Here is a 16,534-nt window from a genome sequence, read left to right as displayed (position 1 = left end):
CTGATGCGATACAGTTTTTCTGTATTATATGTACCAGGCAAATCGCTAACCACTGCTGATACTCTTTCACGTTCGCCGTTAGCTCGTACGAAAGTGGACAGCTGTTTAACTGTCTCAGAGGTAACCGCTTACTCGAAAGCTTGTTTACTGGGTTTAGAAACAGGCGACGATTTCTTGAAAAGAGTAAAAGAAGGTCAAGCAAACGACGAAGTGTGTCGAAGCTTGCGCACAGTGTGCAAAAAAGGGTGGCCCAGGAAACAAAATGTTCCCTGTTATCTTCTGCCATACTGGCAGGAACGTGCATGCATTACTTTGGTGAACGGGTTTCTGCTCAAAGGTATGAGGCTTATCATTCCTCAGACCCTTCGCAAGGAAGCGCTAAGCAAACTGCATGACGGTCACCAAGGCATCTCGCGATGCCGCAGTGTGGCTAAAGGTTCTGTCTGGTGGCCGGGACTTAGCACTGAGATAGCGTCATTCGTGAAACAGTGCAGCGTTTGCGCGAGGCATGCGCCAGAACAGATCGAACCGATGATTGCATCGCCAACGCTCTCTTTTCCTTGGGAGAGAGTAGGGGTCGATCTGTTTCAAATTCAGGGACGGCAATATCTTGTCGTAGTAGACTATCTTTCGCGATACCCAGAGATTGCCATTCTTCCGTCAACAAAGTCTGCTACCGTGATAAGCCGAATGAAAAGCATTTTTGCGAGACATGGCATTCCCGAGTGTGTGGTGACCGACAATGGTCCCCAATTTGTCAGTGCCGAGTTCGAGAAATTTGCAAAACTGTATGGCTTCCGTCACGTCACCTCGAGTCCGAGGCACCCCCAGGGAAACGGGGAAGTCGAACGTATGGTAAAGACGGTTAAGAATCTCATTCTAAAATCGGACGACCCTTACTTAGCCTTGCTGGCTTATAGGGCCACACCTGGTGTTCTGAACTTCAGCCCAGCGGAGATACTGATGGGTAGAAGGCTTAGGACGAGAGTCCCAATGCTGCCTTCGCACCGCAATCCGGGACAATGCTGTCTGCAAGAAGCGGCAGCCAAGGACCGTAAAGTCAGAAAGGAGCAAAGCCGCCACTTCGACCGACGTCACCGGTCTAAAAATCTCCCAAAGCTGGAAGCAGGTGATGTGGTGTGGGTGACTGATCTCCGTACCAAAGGTACAGTGCTCGGAGCAGCACCACAGCCGCGTTCATACCGTGTTCAAACGGAAAACGGGGTTGAAGTCCGTCGAAACAGGAGAATGCTTAACCGTCTCCCAAAAGACCGGGTAGATAGCGGGAACTACGAATTTCCGGATAGTCAGGAACAGCCCAGCAGGGCCGGATTGGTAACTGGAGTAGACAACCAATTTGACGAAGCTCCGGAAGCTTTGGTGCCTCTAACTCAGACGGAGACTGACGGTGGCAATTCTCAAGCTAGAATTGTAACTACGACCAGATTTGGAAGAGTTGTTCGCAAACCCATAAGGCTGGGCGTGGACGACTGATGCTTGGAGTGACTGTGTTCTGTCGTGTTTTCTTGGGTCTGTTCCAATGTTATTTTGAAGTGTATGCATGTAAAGTTAATAGTGCTTGAAAAGGGGGATGTGCTGTTATCATCTGTTTTGGTTTGGCTTGGCTTGGCTGGCAGCTGCGACTGCGATAGTGGCGCTAGTGTATCTGTGGCGCAAGTGTGGCGCAAGTGTATAAAAGCGGAGTGCGAGAATAAACGGGGGTTCTTTTCGTCGCTTGGGAGCTCGGTGTCTGGGCTGCTTTCTCTGGCAGCGTTCCGGCGCGGGTGCAATGGCGCCCCCCCCCCCCCCCCCTGCCTGGGCTAACACGACAATTTACAAGATTATTTACACGAAAAAGAAGGGTACATCAGCAAAATGGCAAGCGTTAAGAGTTCATAGCGAGAAGCGACTGGATGAGCCGTTTACCCAGGGCTCACAGCGACATTTCGTGCTCTGCAGCGTCCTTAAAACCCCCTATGTCCAGCCCCTCTCTGAAGATGCTGACCAACCAAATCCAGGGCACGCCCCTCAGATATCGGCATCCAATCGAACACATCACTGCACTGATGGTCTGAAGCACTGACTGGCTCGGCATTGTTTCGTTGAGCCTGGTCACTTGTTGGCGGGAAAAGCTTGGGAACGGCGAGGAGGTACATTTCTATTCTTCAGCCAACAATCGATAGGCTGGTTCCGGCAAGTGGATTTACTTCTCAGAAACCCAAGTACACGTGCGCGCCGTATACGGCTCCCAGCATTGTCCCTTTTCGACAATTGCAAATCTTTCCTGCATTCCCGGGAAATCATTTAATGGCCGTATGCGTCATGCTCCTTTCTTGTCCGGCATTCCCAGGAAATCCTCTAATGGCCGTAATCACCTTGCTCGTTTCTTGTCCTGTACGTCAGCGGACGTGTCACTCTGTCGCCTCGTTTGGACAATAGGCATTCCTTACTTGACCATAGCGCTTCTCGACGGGAAGGGTGAACAATTGAACGAAAGCACTTCCGGCTATCTCCCGCAGGGGGACATTTCTTTGTGTTTTTCTAGACGTTCTCTTGACAGGGTCAATTTGGCATTTGCAGGGTGTCCACAAAGCAAAACAGGCTTACAAAACAGGATTCCTGGAAACAGGCTCACTTAGAGCCATTGTACCAACCCCACATATCCACAGCACTTATCCATGCCTTCAGGCGAACAATAGAGCGCTCAAGTGCGGATGATGCACGGTCGTAACAGCCTCCTCCCCCGCCAGAAGAGTCACGGAGGGCAGCAGTCGCAGCTGCTGCATGAAGAGACGACTTAATGGCCTGCACGTGAACGCTTGAAGCTCGCTGTTGCTTGTCGCGTTGTCTTGATTGTTGTAGGCCAAATTGCTTGAGCTATCTGAAACTCAACCACATGTCCAAGCAAGCACTCGGCTCCCGTCTGAAGAGACCAGGTTAAAAGAAAACTGCCATCGTTGTTCGAGAAAAGCCCACACTCAAGACGTTAGGACCCACGTATGCCTAGAAAACCAAACGTGCTGCTTTACATAGTCACACATGTACAAGCGCACGAAAAAAAAAAACCTGATTATCAATTTGGATACATGGTGAGGAACACCTCGGACTGCTTAGAAACAGCGGCTAAGCGCGTCCGCATTCCCATTTAACTTCCCCTTTTTGTATCTTATTTCAAAATTGTACTGCTGTAAAATCAAGCTCCACCTAAGAAGGCGACTGTTCTTCGATGTCGCAGTTTGCAGCCAAGCCAGGGGACAATGGTCCGTCTCTACGTTGAATTTGGCCCCTCCAAGATAGCACTGCAATTTTTGAATGGCCCATACAATGCAAGCGCACTCTTTCTCTGACGCGCAATAAGCCCTCTCTCTAGAACTCAGTTTTCTGCTCAGGTAGAGCACTGGGTGCTCATTACCGTCGTCATCTCTCTGGCAGAGAACAGCACCTAACCCTCGATCACTGGCATTACACTGGACCGTGAATTCTCGGCCATAGTCTGGAGCTCGCAATACCGGACGGTTAATCAGCACAGCCTTCAGGTTTACGAAGGAGGCTTCCTTTTGTTCGTCCCAGACTACATTTGTCGGTTCTGTCTTGCGGAGAGCGTCGGTCAGAGGGCTAGCCAAAAATGAATAGTGAAGGATGTAGTGGTTGTAGTATCCCGTCAGCCCTAAGAATGCCCGAATTTCCGTCTTCGTGCTCGGCCGCGGGTAGTCTGCTACCGCAGAAATCTTAATCTCGCTGGGTTTCCTGAAACCTTGACCTACATTGTGACCCAAGTAGTCCACGGTCGCCCTTGCCAGGCAACATTTCTCGGCCTTTACGGTTAGTCCAGCTTGACGCAAAAGGCTCAGTACAGCTCTTAGATGTACCATATGGTCCGCCCATGAGTCGGAAAAAACCGCAATGTCATCTAAATAAGGCACCGCGAATGTTTCACACCCCTTTAGAACCCTATCCATGAGTCGGGAAAAACAAAATGGAGCATTTTTGAGCCCCGAAACTCATCATTGTTGGCTGGTAGCTGCCCGTCGGAGTGACGAAAGCCGCGTATCTGCTGGCGCGTTCAGTGAGCGGTACTTGCCAGTATCCTCGAGTAAGGTCCAGCGTAGTCACATATGCCGCACTACTGACCTGTTCTACTCTCTCCTCAATATTCGGAATAGGATACACTTGATCCCTGGTGAGAGAATTTAGCTTTCGGTAGTCTACCACAGGCCTAGGGTCTTTACCTGGAGCTTCTACTAAGATCATAGGCGAAGCATAATCGCTTTCCGAGGGTTTTATTACTCCTAATTCCAGCATGCGAGTTACTTCCCTATCCAGAATTTCTCTTTGCCTTGGAGAAAATCGGTAGCACCTTGATCGCACTGGCACGTCTGAAGTCAGCTCAATATCGTGCTCAGTCAAATCAGTCCTGCCTGGCCTGTCCACGAAGCAGGCCTCAAACTCTGTTATTATTTCGCCCAGATCGGACAGCTGGGATTTCTTTAGTTCTCCTCTCTGCTCCGTCTTTTTCAGAAGCTCCTGAGCGTTGCTTCCCTTTCCGCTGAGGCAAATCAAGTTGTCCCCCATCTCCTCGGGAAGGTTTAACGTTAGATTTACCACGGCTTCCCTCTGCACATAAGGTTTCATAAGATTGCAATGATAAATGCGCACTTCTTTACGTCTACCGGGGATTTTCACTGCGTAGTTAGTGTTAGAAAGCTTTGCAACGACTTCAGCCGGTCCTTCCCACTGTACTTCGAGCTTATTCTGCCTTGAACTTCTCAGCAACATCACCTGGTCCCCGATACAAAACGTCCTTTGACGGGCTGACTTATCATAGTACACTTTGGAACGAGCCTGGGCTGACTTCATGCTGGCCTCAACGAGTTCCTTAGTGTTATGTAAGCGATTCAAGAGGTTCAGAATGAATTCTACTACTGTTGGGTCTTCTCCGCGCCCCTCCCAGGCTTCGCGCACCATTCGCAAAGGTGAGCGCAGTGACCTTCCGTACACCAACTCGGCTGGGCTAAATCCAGTGGATTCGTGCGGCACTGACCGCAAAGCGAAAAGCGCTGCAGGCAGGCAGGTATCCCATTCGCGCTTGTTTTCATAGCACAGTCCCCTCAGGACTCGTTTGAGAACAGAGTGCCATCTTTCTACGCTGTTGCTCTGCGGATGATGGATCGAGCTATGCACTACCTTAATGCCGCATCGCTCGAGAAATGAGGTGGTGAGGACACTCGTGAAAACGCTACCCTGATCACTTTGGACCTCGGAAGGGAATCCAACTCGTGCAAACACTGACAGCAGCGAATCCACTACACTCTCGGACGTCACCTCGCGCAGCGGAACAGCCTCTGGAAACTTTGTGGCTGGGCATAACATAGTGAGGATATAACGGTACCCTGACTCTGTCACAGGAAGTGGCCCAACTACATCTATTACTAACCGGTGAAACGGCTCGGTAATGATTGGTACTAACACCATCGGAGCTTTCCACTTATCTTGCGCCTTTCCAACCCGCTGGCACGTGTCGCATGACCGTACAAAATTTTCCGTGTCTTTAAAACATCCAGGCCAATAGTATTCTTGCAACAGCCTCTGCTTTGTTTTCTTTATTCCAAGGTGACATGACCACGAGCTGCCATGGGAAAGTCGCAGTAAGTCTCCGCGGTACTTTTGGGGAACGACTAATTGGTCCCGCTCTACTACGCGCTTATCCTTGAATAAGCGATACAGCACTCCCTTTCTCATCTCAAAAGAAATATTCTTTGCTGTCTTAGTGGCGCGGTGGCGCTCCCTTATCTCCTGTATCTTGGGATCATTGGCTTGCTCCATAGCTAAGTCCTCTCGGGTTCCACTTAGAAGTCTCGTGAGATTACTAGACACCGGCGGCAAGAGGTTACTCTCTAGAACGTCCTCATTCCGCGTCTCATCAAGCTCACTTTCAAGTTGACTTATCTGAGATGCCTCGCTCTCAAAGTTTTCTGACCTGCTATCTTCCGCATCTACCACTATTTTAACTGCCATTTCCTCCGCTGTGGATTCTTCTGGAATGAGCAGTGTAGCTAGTTCTCGCGCCTTTGAACGTGTTAAGGCTTGCACAACTCTGTCTCCGAAAAGGATGCCCCTCTTTCGCAGTAGCATGTCCGATTTGTTGGAGAACAAATACGGATAGCACTTAGGAAGCTTTCCTGAAACGGCAGCCTCGGTTGTTAACTTGCCGAAAGGGCCCTCGATGACCACGTTCGCGATTGGCAAGCACACACTCTGTTCCTCCACTACCTGGCGGATCCATGCACACTGTCCTGTATAGTCGGAAGGCGACACATACGCCGGATGGACAACATCCATCGTTGCGGCCGAATCGCGCAGTACCTTGCAAGGCTTCCCGTTGATTACTAGGTCATGCATGTAAGGTTCCAAAAGGTGTATATTTTCATCGCAGTCACTGACGTACGAGAAAGCAATCTTTTCTTTCCGGCAGTTGACGGCAATGTGACCCTGCTCATTACACCTAAAGCATGTGAGCGGCTTCCTAGCCTCAAGCTTATTCTTTGTGTTCTGCGCGTTGGTCACTTCCCCACTTTTCTCACTGCCGTCCTTTCTAGGGAATTTGCCTGAAGAAACCTTCATTTCTTCGTTTCCAACTCTAGCAAAGTGCCTTTCCTGACGGTTATTCACTCTCAACTTGGGATTGCGGGGCCTATCCACTGCTGGGTTGCTGAATTGTCGGCGCGAAGCATACTCCTCAATAAGTTCGGCAGCTTCAGTTGCCGACTTAATTTCGCCTCGGTCCTGTAACCAATTTCTTTCTTTTTCTGGGAGGCAGTTATAAAACTGCTCCAAAAGAATTCGCTCGACTACAGCGTCCCTATCACTGTAGGAATCAGTGCTCTTTAGCCACTCGCCCAAATTAACTCTTAAATTGTACAGGAATTCAGGGTAACTCTCGTCCCTGGACTTAGTAGCGTTCCGAAAACGTTGTCTGAACGCCTCGGCGCTAAGCCTATACTTTCTCAGAAGGCAAGCTTTGACCTTCTCGTAGTTGTCCGCGTCCTCCTTGCTTAGCCGCGCGACAACCTCCGCTGCCTCGCAGGGCAGAACCGTCAATAATCTCTGAGACCAAGTGTCTCGCTGGAAGGACAGTTTTTCGCAGGTTCGCTCAAAGTTAGCCAGATACAGACCGATATCCCCTGATATCACATATGGCTGCATGTACTTTGACATCTTGAAATCTGCCTCCTTGTTGAGAAGAGGTACCGCTAGCTGGGGACAATTGCCCGGCCTCTTGCTCAACTCTAAGTCTAATTTCCGGAGCTCAATTTCTTGGTCCAGCTTTTTTGCTTCTCTTTCAATTTCACGCTTCTTTTCCTCTTTTTCCCGCTCCTTTTCCTCTTTTTCCCGCTCTTTCTGCTGTCTGAGCTGCTCCTTTTTTTGACCGATGAGGTTCCATGCTTCACTGAGCTCCTCATCATCGGTTCCCAGATCAGTGATTGCCTTTATAATCAAGGGTTTTCGTGCCAAACCACTTGTATCAATTCCCAATTCCTCACACAATAGCAACAGGTCCGGTTTCTGCAGCTTTTGTAGGTCCATGATCGCTCCGAGTGTCGGCTACTTCCAAAACAACAGTGCAAACTACCAAACCTAAAGGCGTTTCAACACTTTTTACCAGTTCTAAAATCTAACCCTGTTCTAGAACCTGGTCCGCATCAGAAGAAAAGCCAAGCACTCACCCACACATGCGATCGATGTTCCGAGCTGCTTTCTTGTTGGCCGATTGTTGCTCCTGCTTGTTGCTTGAGATGCCACCTCCGATCACAAGATGTTGTGGGTTGTAGATTCTGATCCACCTCGAATCACCAGATGTTGTAGCTTGTAGATTCAGGTCCCTACGCTGGTCACCAGTTGTCGTGACGCTGGGGCTACGTCGACCCGGCCTTCACTTGGTAGCGTGCAGAGACTCGGGGTTGATGAAGGATTGAATCTTCGAAGTTGGTAAAATATATACAAGCAGGTTTAATGGCACTTTGAGTAACTTATTTACAAGATTATTTACACGAAAAAGAAGGGTACATCAGCAAAATGGCAAGCGTTAAGAGTTCATAGCGAGAAGCGACTGGATGAGCCGTTTACCCAGGGCTCAGAGCGACATTTCGTGCTCTGCAGCGTCCTTAAAACCCCCTATGTCCAGCCCCTCTCTGAAGATGCTGACCAACCAAATCCAGGGCACGCCCCTCAGATATCGGCATCCAATCGAACACATCACTGCACTGATGGTCTGAAGCACTGACTGGCTCGGCATTGTTTCGTTGAGCCTGGTCACTTGTTGGCGGGAAAAGCTTGGGAACGGCGAGGAGGTACATTTCTATTCTTCAGCCAAGAATCGATAGGCTGGTTCCGGCAAGTGGATTTACTTCTCAGAAACCCAAGTACACGTGCGCGCCGTATACGGCTCCCAGCATTGTCCCTTTTCGACAATTGCAAATCTTTCCTGCATTCCCGGGAAATCATTTAATGGCCGTATGCGTCATGCTCCTTTCTTGTCCGGCATTCCCAGGAAATCCTCTAATGGCCGTAATCACCTTGCTCGTTTCTTGTCCTGTACGTCAGCGGACGTGTCACTCTGTCGCCTCGTTTGGACAATAGGCATTCCTTACTTGACCATAGCGCTTCTCGACGGGAAGGGTGAACAATTGAACGAAAGCACTTCCGGCTATCTCCCGCAGGGGGACATTTCTTTGTGTTTTTCTAGACGTTCTCTTGACAGGGTCAATTTGGCATTTGCAGGGTGTCCACAAAGCAAAACAGGCTTACAAAACAGGATTCCTGGAAACAGGCTCACTTAGAGCCATTGTACCAACCCCACATATCCACAGCACTTATCCATGCCTACAGGCGAACAATAGAGCGCGCAAGTGCGGATGATGCACGGTCGTAACACTACCAACTCATGTGAAGCGGGAATGCCGAGTCACGCACGCTCATGATTAAAGCGTGATTTTATGTGTCAGGCCTACGCTATCGCGTCATAGGATCCCCCATGCATTCTCGCCTATGTTTGTGACCCGTTTTCCTAGGATCTGCTGGCGTTTGAGCATTCATCTAGGTAGCATTGCAATCTGAAGCGGTGATTCTGAAGAAGAAATATTGTTTTGTGAGAAACGTTTTCCTGTTCTTTTTTTCCCTAGACATGTATAGTATAAAATCTAAACTCTGCAGTAAATAATCGTTAATTAAAAGTTTTCTGCACATGCCTCTAGTTCAGTAGACTCTCGGCAGAAAGTCTACTGAACTGCTAAGGTATCTCCTTAGCACCGGTAGCTGCGCCCCAAAAAGGTGAAATGCGCCAGAATTGGGTTTTATATTGGCACGAAGAGCCTTGTTATAGAACTCTGGAAATGCATGCTGCCACAGTTTTTTCTATAACCACCAGCCGGGTATAAACGTCCATTAGCATTACTTTTTTTCTCTGCCTTGCTCCCTGGGCCTTCTTAGCGACCGGTCTTGTAGCACTCGTAAAGTAGCTATATAGTCTACCGCCGGTCAGCTTCGCATAACCATTCTGTTGTGCACCGTCCTGCAGAAACTCGGAACGACCTCAAAAACTCTGCTCGAGCCATGTTGTTCGATGTTGTCCGTTCTGATGTCTCGAGCAGTGAGCTGAGAAACACTTTACACACTGCAGGGAGCTCCTTTTCGTGGAGCTGTTTCAACTAGCTACGAGTCCCCACCGCATGCTTTGCCCGCGCAGCTTTCGGCAGCCGCTGACGAGAGGTCAATGTTAGTGAGCCATGGTCGCTAAAATTTCTCTTCTCCAAGCACAGCTTCGACGCAGACGCGCGTTGGCGGAGATTCGGCGTCACTGACGATCGACCGTGTAAGCGACGCTTTTAAAGCCACTTCATCATCGGATGAGCGCTAAATGTCCAGCTTCTAAGCAAAGCATCGGTTTCCATCAAAAACACGCCTAAGCACGAGGAAATTACCGTGCATCGTAAATAATGCGGCCGCTTCTGCGGATTTGTTTGGCTAAATAAAATATGTTAATTAGCTTTCCACTTTTGTCAGATGAGTGACAGCCATTCTGCTTAACGCGACAAAACTAGCTTTTTATTTGTGACGTAGCGCTTGTGTCTTGTCCCTTTGCTACACGCTCTTTTGTCACTTGCCCAATCTGCTGTCCTGGCTAATTTCATTGTTTGTTTAATTTGAAAGAGGGACATATTCCGATGAGGTGTCAGAGGGGGCCTGGCTGGTTGCCGCTTATGTTCGAACAATGTTGATTACGGGGTGAATGTTTTGCGTTCACGTAAATGAAGCATGCACTGGGCCATGTTATGGATAGATACCGATTTATTACACAAATTACAAAAAAACCCAAATTTATTATTTTTCCTATATTTTTCCGCGTTGTTTCCTCAAAGGCGGAAGTGAAGAGTCACCCGTAATTTTTATTCTATGCTTTAGGGCCACAAGCGTCACAAAGGCGCACACATGGCAAGAAACAGCTGTTGCTTTAGTGTGAAGAAAACTCCTAAATATGCTATTTTTATTTCCGGAACAACTGATAGCTGTTACTCTACTTGTTTCTGCCAGATAATTTGCTCAGATGAGAACTCAGATGAATGTTTACTAGCTTGAAACAGGAGCGTGGATCGACATTCGAGGGGTGGCCGCTAATCCATGTTACCTTGGGAAACTTGAAAGCGTTGTGGGTATTAGGGCAAGTGGGCTGAAATGGTAGCAGTAGCATGGCAAACATGATTAAACATGTGTGAGGAAGGAGGCAGATTCATTTTCTGTTTTTGTCTGAGCGTGTAAACATGAAGACATGGTAATATTAGCAACTTCTAGAAGTACGTATTTCCCCCACCGCAGTAGTTACGGTGCTCGACTACTGTGCCCAAGGATGCGGGATCGAATCCCGGCCTCGGCGGCCACTTTTCGATGGAGGCAAAAAGCTAAGCGTCCGTGTACTGTGCGATGTCAGTGCACGTTAAAGAACCGCAGGTGGTCGAATTTTGAGAGTCCTCCACTACGGCGTCTCTCATAGCCTAAGTCGCTTTGGCTTTGGGACATTAAACCCCGCAAACCAAACCAAACCAGAAGTACGTCTTCGGATCGTAGTGTGTCACAATCGCAACGAAAGAATAAAAGCGATAAAAAGGTATAAAGCATGCAAAAAGAGCCATGTTGGTGCTAGCAAGGCGCTTTTAGTGATGCTGATAGCTGGTGATAGAAAGTTATACTTGTTCACAACACCGTTGATATTATAATGTAAAATAGAACCGGGACAGAAGCTGTGGAAGCCTGGCCTCTACCTCTGCTGCGTGATTACGATGTGCTAGGGAAGGCAGCGGGGGAGGTAGAGCTGATTGATGGTAAGCTGCGTGCATCAGTGTTTGATTTCTTTAATTACATCCTAAACTCGACTCCAGTTCCCGTGAGAACTACACAAGTAGGTTCTGATGCGAGTAATATTTAACTTTCTTTTGTCAAATGCGCAAATTAAAACACCGCTATAAATGACACTGTTTATTCCAAACCATTATGTCAATAATCGAGAATCGGTCGATCAACGACAACTGGGTATTGCTTCGTGATAAACTTCTTGAATCTCAGAACGCATGTGTACTTGTGTTAGAAATAGCCCCTTGTCATCGTAACCCATGGTTCACGACAACAATTAGGCGCAGTATACGCAAAAAGAAACGCCTATACAGGCATGCAGCTGTCTCGGACTCGGAGCAGCGTTGGGAGGCTTATCATGCGCAGTCTCTTCTCGTGAAAAAACAGGTAAAAGAAGCTAAAGATGCTTTCCTTAATACTGAAATTGGTAACATGATGCGGAATGATCCGAAGAAATTTTGGATGGTTGTAAAACCCAATTCTTCTAACGCTCTCCCGAGTTTAGATATAGATGGCATGCCAATCGACGAAACACTTTTGGCGAATCAATTCAATGTGTATTTTAGTACTGTTTTTACTGACGAAGAGTCTTTTTCGACACGGGCATTCTGGAATCTGTTGGTCACTCCATGAATGATATCACTGTTTCCTGTCATGGGGTAGAGTGTGCCATTGACCGTTTGCCTTCTAACTCTAGTCCCGGACCCGATGGAATTTCCACAAAACTGTTAAAACTAACCAAACACATCTCCGGACCACTGCTGTGCAGGCTGTTCCAGTACTCCCTTGACACAGGCAAATTGCCTAAGGATTGGAAAATTGCTCATGTCATTTCTGTCTTTAAGTCTGGGGACAAAAATTCACTTCACAATTACAGGCCTATTTCGCTCACTTGCGCTTCATGTAAACTCTTTGAGCACATTATAGCATCTCAAATCATGCAGTACCTTGTAAATTCTAAGCTCATCTTTTCTAATCAGCACGGGTTTCAACGTGAACGTTCCTGCGAATCGCAGCTGTTTGAGTTGGTCACTGATCTTCACCATTCTGTTCATTCGACTCATCCCATTGATGCCATCTTTATTGATTTCGCTAAAGCCTTCGATCGTGTTCCTCACTTCCGCCTAGTCCATAAACTTAATGCAATGAATTTATCCCTTGGGGTCATTGACTGGATCAAAGTTTTTTTAACTGATCGCTCTCAATCTGTCATCATTAACAAAAATGCCTCTGCTCCTGTCTCAGTGAAATCGGGTGTACCTCAGGGTTCCGTCTTAGGATCGATTCTTTTTCTCATGTACATAAATGACCTACGTTATAACATTTCCTCTAGTATTCGTTTGTTTGCAGACGATTGTGTCATTTACCGTCCCATTAAAAAACCTCGTGACCACATTATCTTACAGGATGACTTAAACGTTATTTCTCTCTGGTGTAAAACGTGGCTAATGCAAGTAAATACTGACAAAACTAAAGCTCAAACGTTTACTAACAGGCGACGCTTTGTCCTTCATACCTATTTCATTGGAAACGATGCCATTGAATATGTATCATCCATTAAATACCTAGGAGTACATTTATCTTCTGACCTTACTTGGAATACTCACATTGAACACACTATCAACAAGGCCACAAGAACATTAGGCTTTCTAAAACGCACTCTCTATCACGCTAATGAAAAAACGAAACTCCTAGCCTATACAACACTTGTCAGGTCTCAGCTTGAATATGCATCCATCATATGGCACCCTCATCAAGCTTACTTAGCAAACTCCATTGAATCTCTACAGAGTAAAGCAGCCAGGTTTATTGCCCACGATTATTCCTACCCAACTAGCGTAAACAGTATCAAGCAACGATTTAATTTATTGCCCCTTGAGACTAGGCGACGAAATGCCCGCCTATCTTTCATGCACAAACTATATCATGGTTCATCAGACCTTCGAAAAACGTTCCTCCGCCCTACCCCCCACACATCTGCTCGCGTAGACCATCCATTTAAAATCAACCCCATACATCATCATCATCATCATCATCATCATCATCATCATCATCATCATCATCATCATCATCAGCCTGATTATACCCACTGCAGGGCGAAGGCCTCTCCCATATTTCTCCATTTAACCCGGTTCTGTGCTAGCTGCATCCACTTGACCCCTGCGAACTTCCTAATGTCATCCGCCCACCTAACTTTCTGCCGCCCCCTGCTACGCTTTCCTTCCCTTGGAATCCAGTTTGTTACCGTTAGCGACCATCGGTTATCCTCTCTTCGCACTACATGTCCTGCCCATGTCCATTTCATCTTCTTAATTTCCACTAGAATGTCGGTAACTTGAGTTATTTCTCTGACCCACTCTGCACGCTTCCTATCTCTTAATGTTACCCCTACCATTTTTCGTTCCATAGCCCTCTGGGTTGTCCTCAACTTAAGTAGAACTCTTTTGGTTAGCCTCCACGTTTCAGCCCCATAGGTGAGTACAGGCAAGATGCATACTTTCATAAGATGCATAAGTTGTATACTTTCCTCTTAAGCGATACCGGTAAGCTGCTAGTCATAATCTGCGAGTGCTTGCCAAATGCGCTCCATCCCAATCTTATTCTTCTTATTTCCTTTTCATGGTCCGGATCTGCGGTTCCTACCTGTCCTAAGTAGACATATTCGCCTACTACTTCCAGTATTTCGCTACCTAATGTAAACTGCTGTTCCTTCCCGAGGCTGTTGAACATTACCTTAGTCTTCTGCATATTGATTTTCAAGCCTACCTTTCTACTTTTTCTGTCTAGGTCATCAATCATTATTTGCAGTTCATCCCCAGAGTTGCTCAGAAAGGCAATGCCATACATGCGCGCCCAAATATGTTTAAATATTCACCACTGCTACTTGCTATTTCACAATGGAACAGTTTGCCAGCAGATGTCGCTACCATACCTGACCATAGTTCATTCCTCAAGGCTTTGGAGAGAATTGAATGTTAAACTGACTTAACTTTCTTAATAATATTTTGCAATGCTCATTACTTTTTTTCCTTGATGTGTAGTGCTGTGTTATTTCTTGTTCATTTCAGCCTACTGCTTGGTATTAAGCGCGCGCATACCTCGTTTCTTCAGAGCATGTAAAATTGCTTAGGTCATATAACTACTGTATAAAAAAAAGGAAAAATAGCGACCTGAATGACTTTTTTTTTTCTTTCCCTTTCTTTTCCTCCTCTCTGATCCTTAAGTGCAATTGTTACTTATGTGCCTGTTATAACCAACTTTGTTCATGTGACTCCTCCCTCCCTATGTAATGCCTGGAAGGCCTTTAGGGTATATAAATAAATAAATAAATAAATAAATAAATAAATAAATAAATAAATAAATAAATAAATAAATAAATAAATAAATAAATAAATAAATAAATAAATAAATAAATAAATAAATAAATAAAAAATAAATAAATAAATAAAAAGCCAAAGAGATGACTTGTATATGTCTCAAAGGCGCTCGAAATCCACCTATACGGCTGTGTGCTATACTGAGTTTGTAATGGAGCAAGGTCTCTTAAAGTACAGTGAAGGATTTCCTCTACAGATGAGACGTCTTTCTCCCAGTCAGAAGGATTTAGGCGCTTGAATTAGGCAGAGGGCGTAGACAAGATGCTAATGGAGTCATTCTGCTGTTGTAATAAATATTTGAAAAACAAAAACAAAAGTAAATTGGTTTCGTTGTAGTGACTTCTTTCAGTGGAAAATCGAAGTAGGCTATCCCACAACTGATATAAATTGCTGTAACCTCGTTATTGTAAGTACGTCGTTCCCCCCCCCCCCCTTTTTTTTTTTTGCCTTGAAGCGATATGTTCTAAAGCAAGGAGCAGGGTTCTCGCATCATCCGGATAGTTTTACTGAACAAAACGACAAACGAGAATGACTACAAGGTTTGTGAACTGTTTAGATGTATGTATGTAGAGGAAACGCACAAAAAAGTGTTTCCTTGCAACCTGTGGAGAAATGAGGCAATTCAGTTAGTTTTCCCTCACGTTTCTATGTGGGTCAGCAGGCTCTAGTTTTGAACAGTGCGTGCTTCAACTATTTTTTAAAACCCAAAAAATGCCACGTCTAACTCGCAGTTGTCTTGGAACACGTGTTCTCCGAAAGAAATTTTTTTGTTCAAGGCTACATTTTCCGTCAGAAAGTAGAGTACGATAGGAGTACCCTCTCCACTTCAACGTTTGTATGTCAGTGTATAACGCATGTAAAAGTTTTTTCGAAGCAACCAAAACAAAACTGAAGATAACCCTCAACTGTAATCTCTAGCTGAAAGCGGTCGTAAGTTGCTACTCAACGGTGATTCATAAATTTTTCTTTTTGTTTTTTTTTTTTGTTGTCTTAAGTGAACGTTCTAATTTATCCAACAGGTTGCCCTGATTCGAATGACTTGGGCTCAAGCTACGTCGTACGCGAGGGATACTATTCACAGCAACTGGGCAACGCTTGGAAACCAAGGGATCCGTTGGTGGAATGGATCCAAACACAAGCGTAAGACGGAGGAAACGAACAGTAAAGACGGAACTTTTTTCGGCACGACTTTTGTTTTAAAAAAAAAGAACAAGAGCTACAATTTTCGATTTTTTACTCTTTTTGGTGTTGCTTGCTTATAGCAATAAATGCCTGTGAACTATTACGTTTCGGTTGTCTGTAGTAAGCTGCGCAAACTATTCACATAATGCTGGTGGTCTTACAAAGTGACCCTTATAAATATTCTTCCAGTTCTGCTCCCTTCCTCGTTTCCACTTGGGCTCTTCAAGAAACGTCAGCAACACTATTTGTTTCGACATTGCGAGACAGTGCTGCTCTACACGGCTGCATTGAAATCGCATTTCAGTGGAATGGACTGAACGGGCATTAGGGTGCTTAAAACGAATTCGAAAGCTTCCGCATTCTCTCTAAGTATTGCAGCGGCACTGGCGCTTCTGACATCGAATTTGGCTTTTGTACTTTGGTTTGCTTTCGACGATGGCGTTCAGCGTGGTCACTATACACATTCACAAACAGTTGCATACCACTGTAGTAAGATATGATTTTCAGGCGAAGGACATCGAGACAGTTGCCACGCATGTACAGAAGGATGGCCGAGCGAAACCTTCACGCCGAAT

General features: G+C 46.2%; 1 protein-coding gene across 3 annotated transcripts in view; it reads left to right on the top strand.

The window, feature by feature from the left end:
• Positions 1 to 16,062, top strand: part of LOC146177953 (uncharacterized) — a 203,907-nt gene extending 187,845 nt beyond the window's left edge. For all 3 annotated transcript variants that reach the window (XM_084580676.1, XM_084580674.1, XM_084580675.1), the window contains exon 10: positions 15,797 to 16,062. In XM_084580676.1, coding sequence (XP_084436802.1) covers positions 15,797 to 15,921 — 125 coding nt within the window. In that variant the 3' untranslated portion in view covers positions 15,922 to 16,062. The remainder of the gene's footprint in view (positions 1 to 15,796) is intronic.
• The last annotated feature ends 472 nt before the right edge of the window (positions 16,063 to 16,534 follow it).

Source organism: Amblyomma maculatum, chromosome 10 (genome assembly GCF_055883805.1).
Source record: "Amblyomma maculatum isolate TAMU_Amacu chromosome 10, ASM5588380v1, whole genome shotgun sequence".
NCBI lineage: Eukaryota > Metazoa > Arthropoda > Arachnida > Ixodida > Ixodidae > Amblyomma > Amblyomma maculatum.
This window is presented reverse-complemented; position numbering and strand designations above follow the sequence as displayed.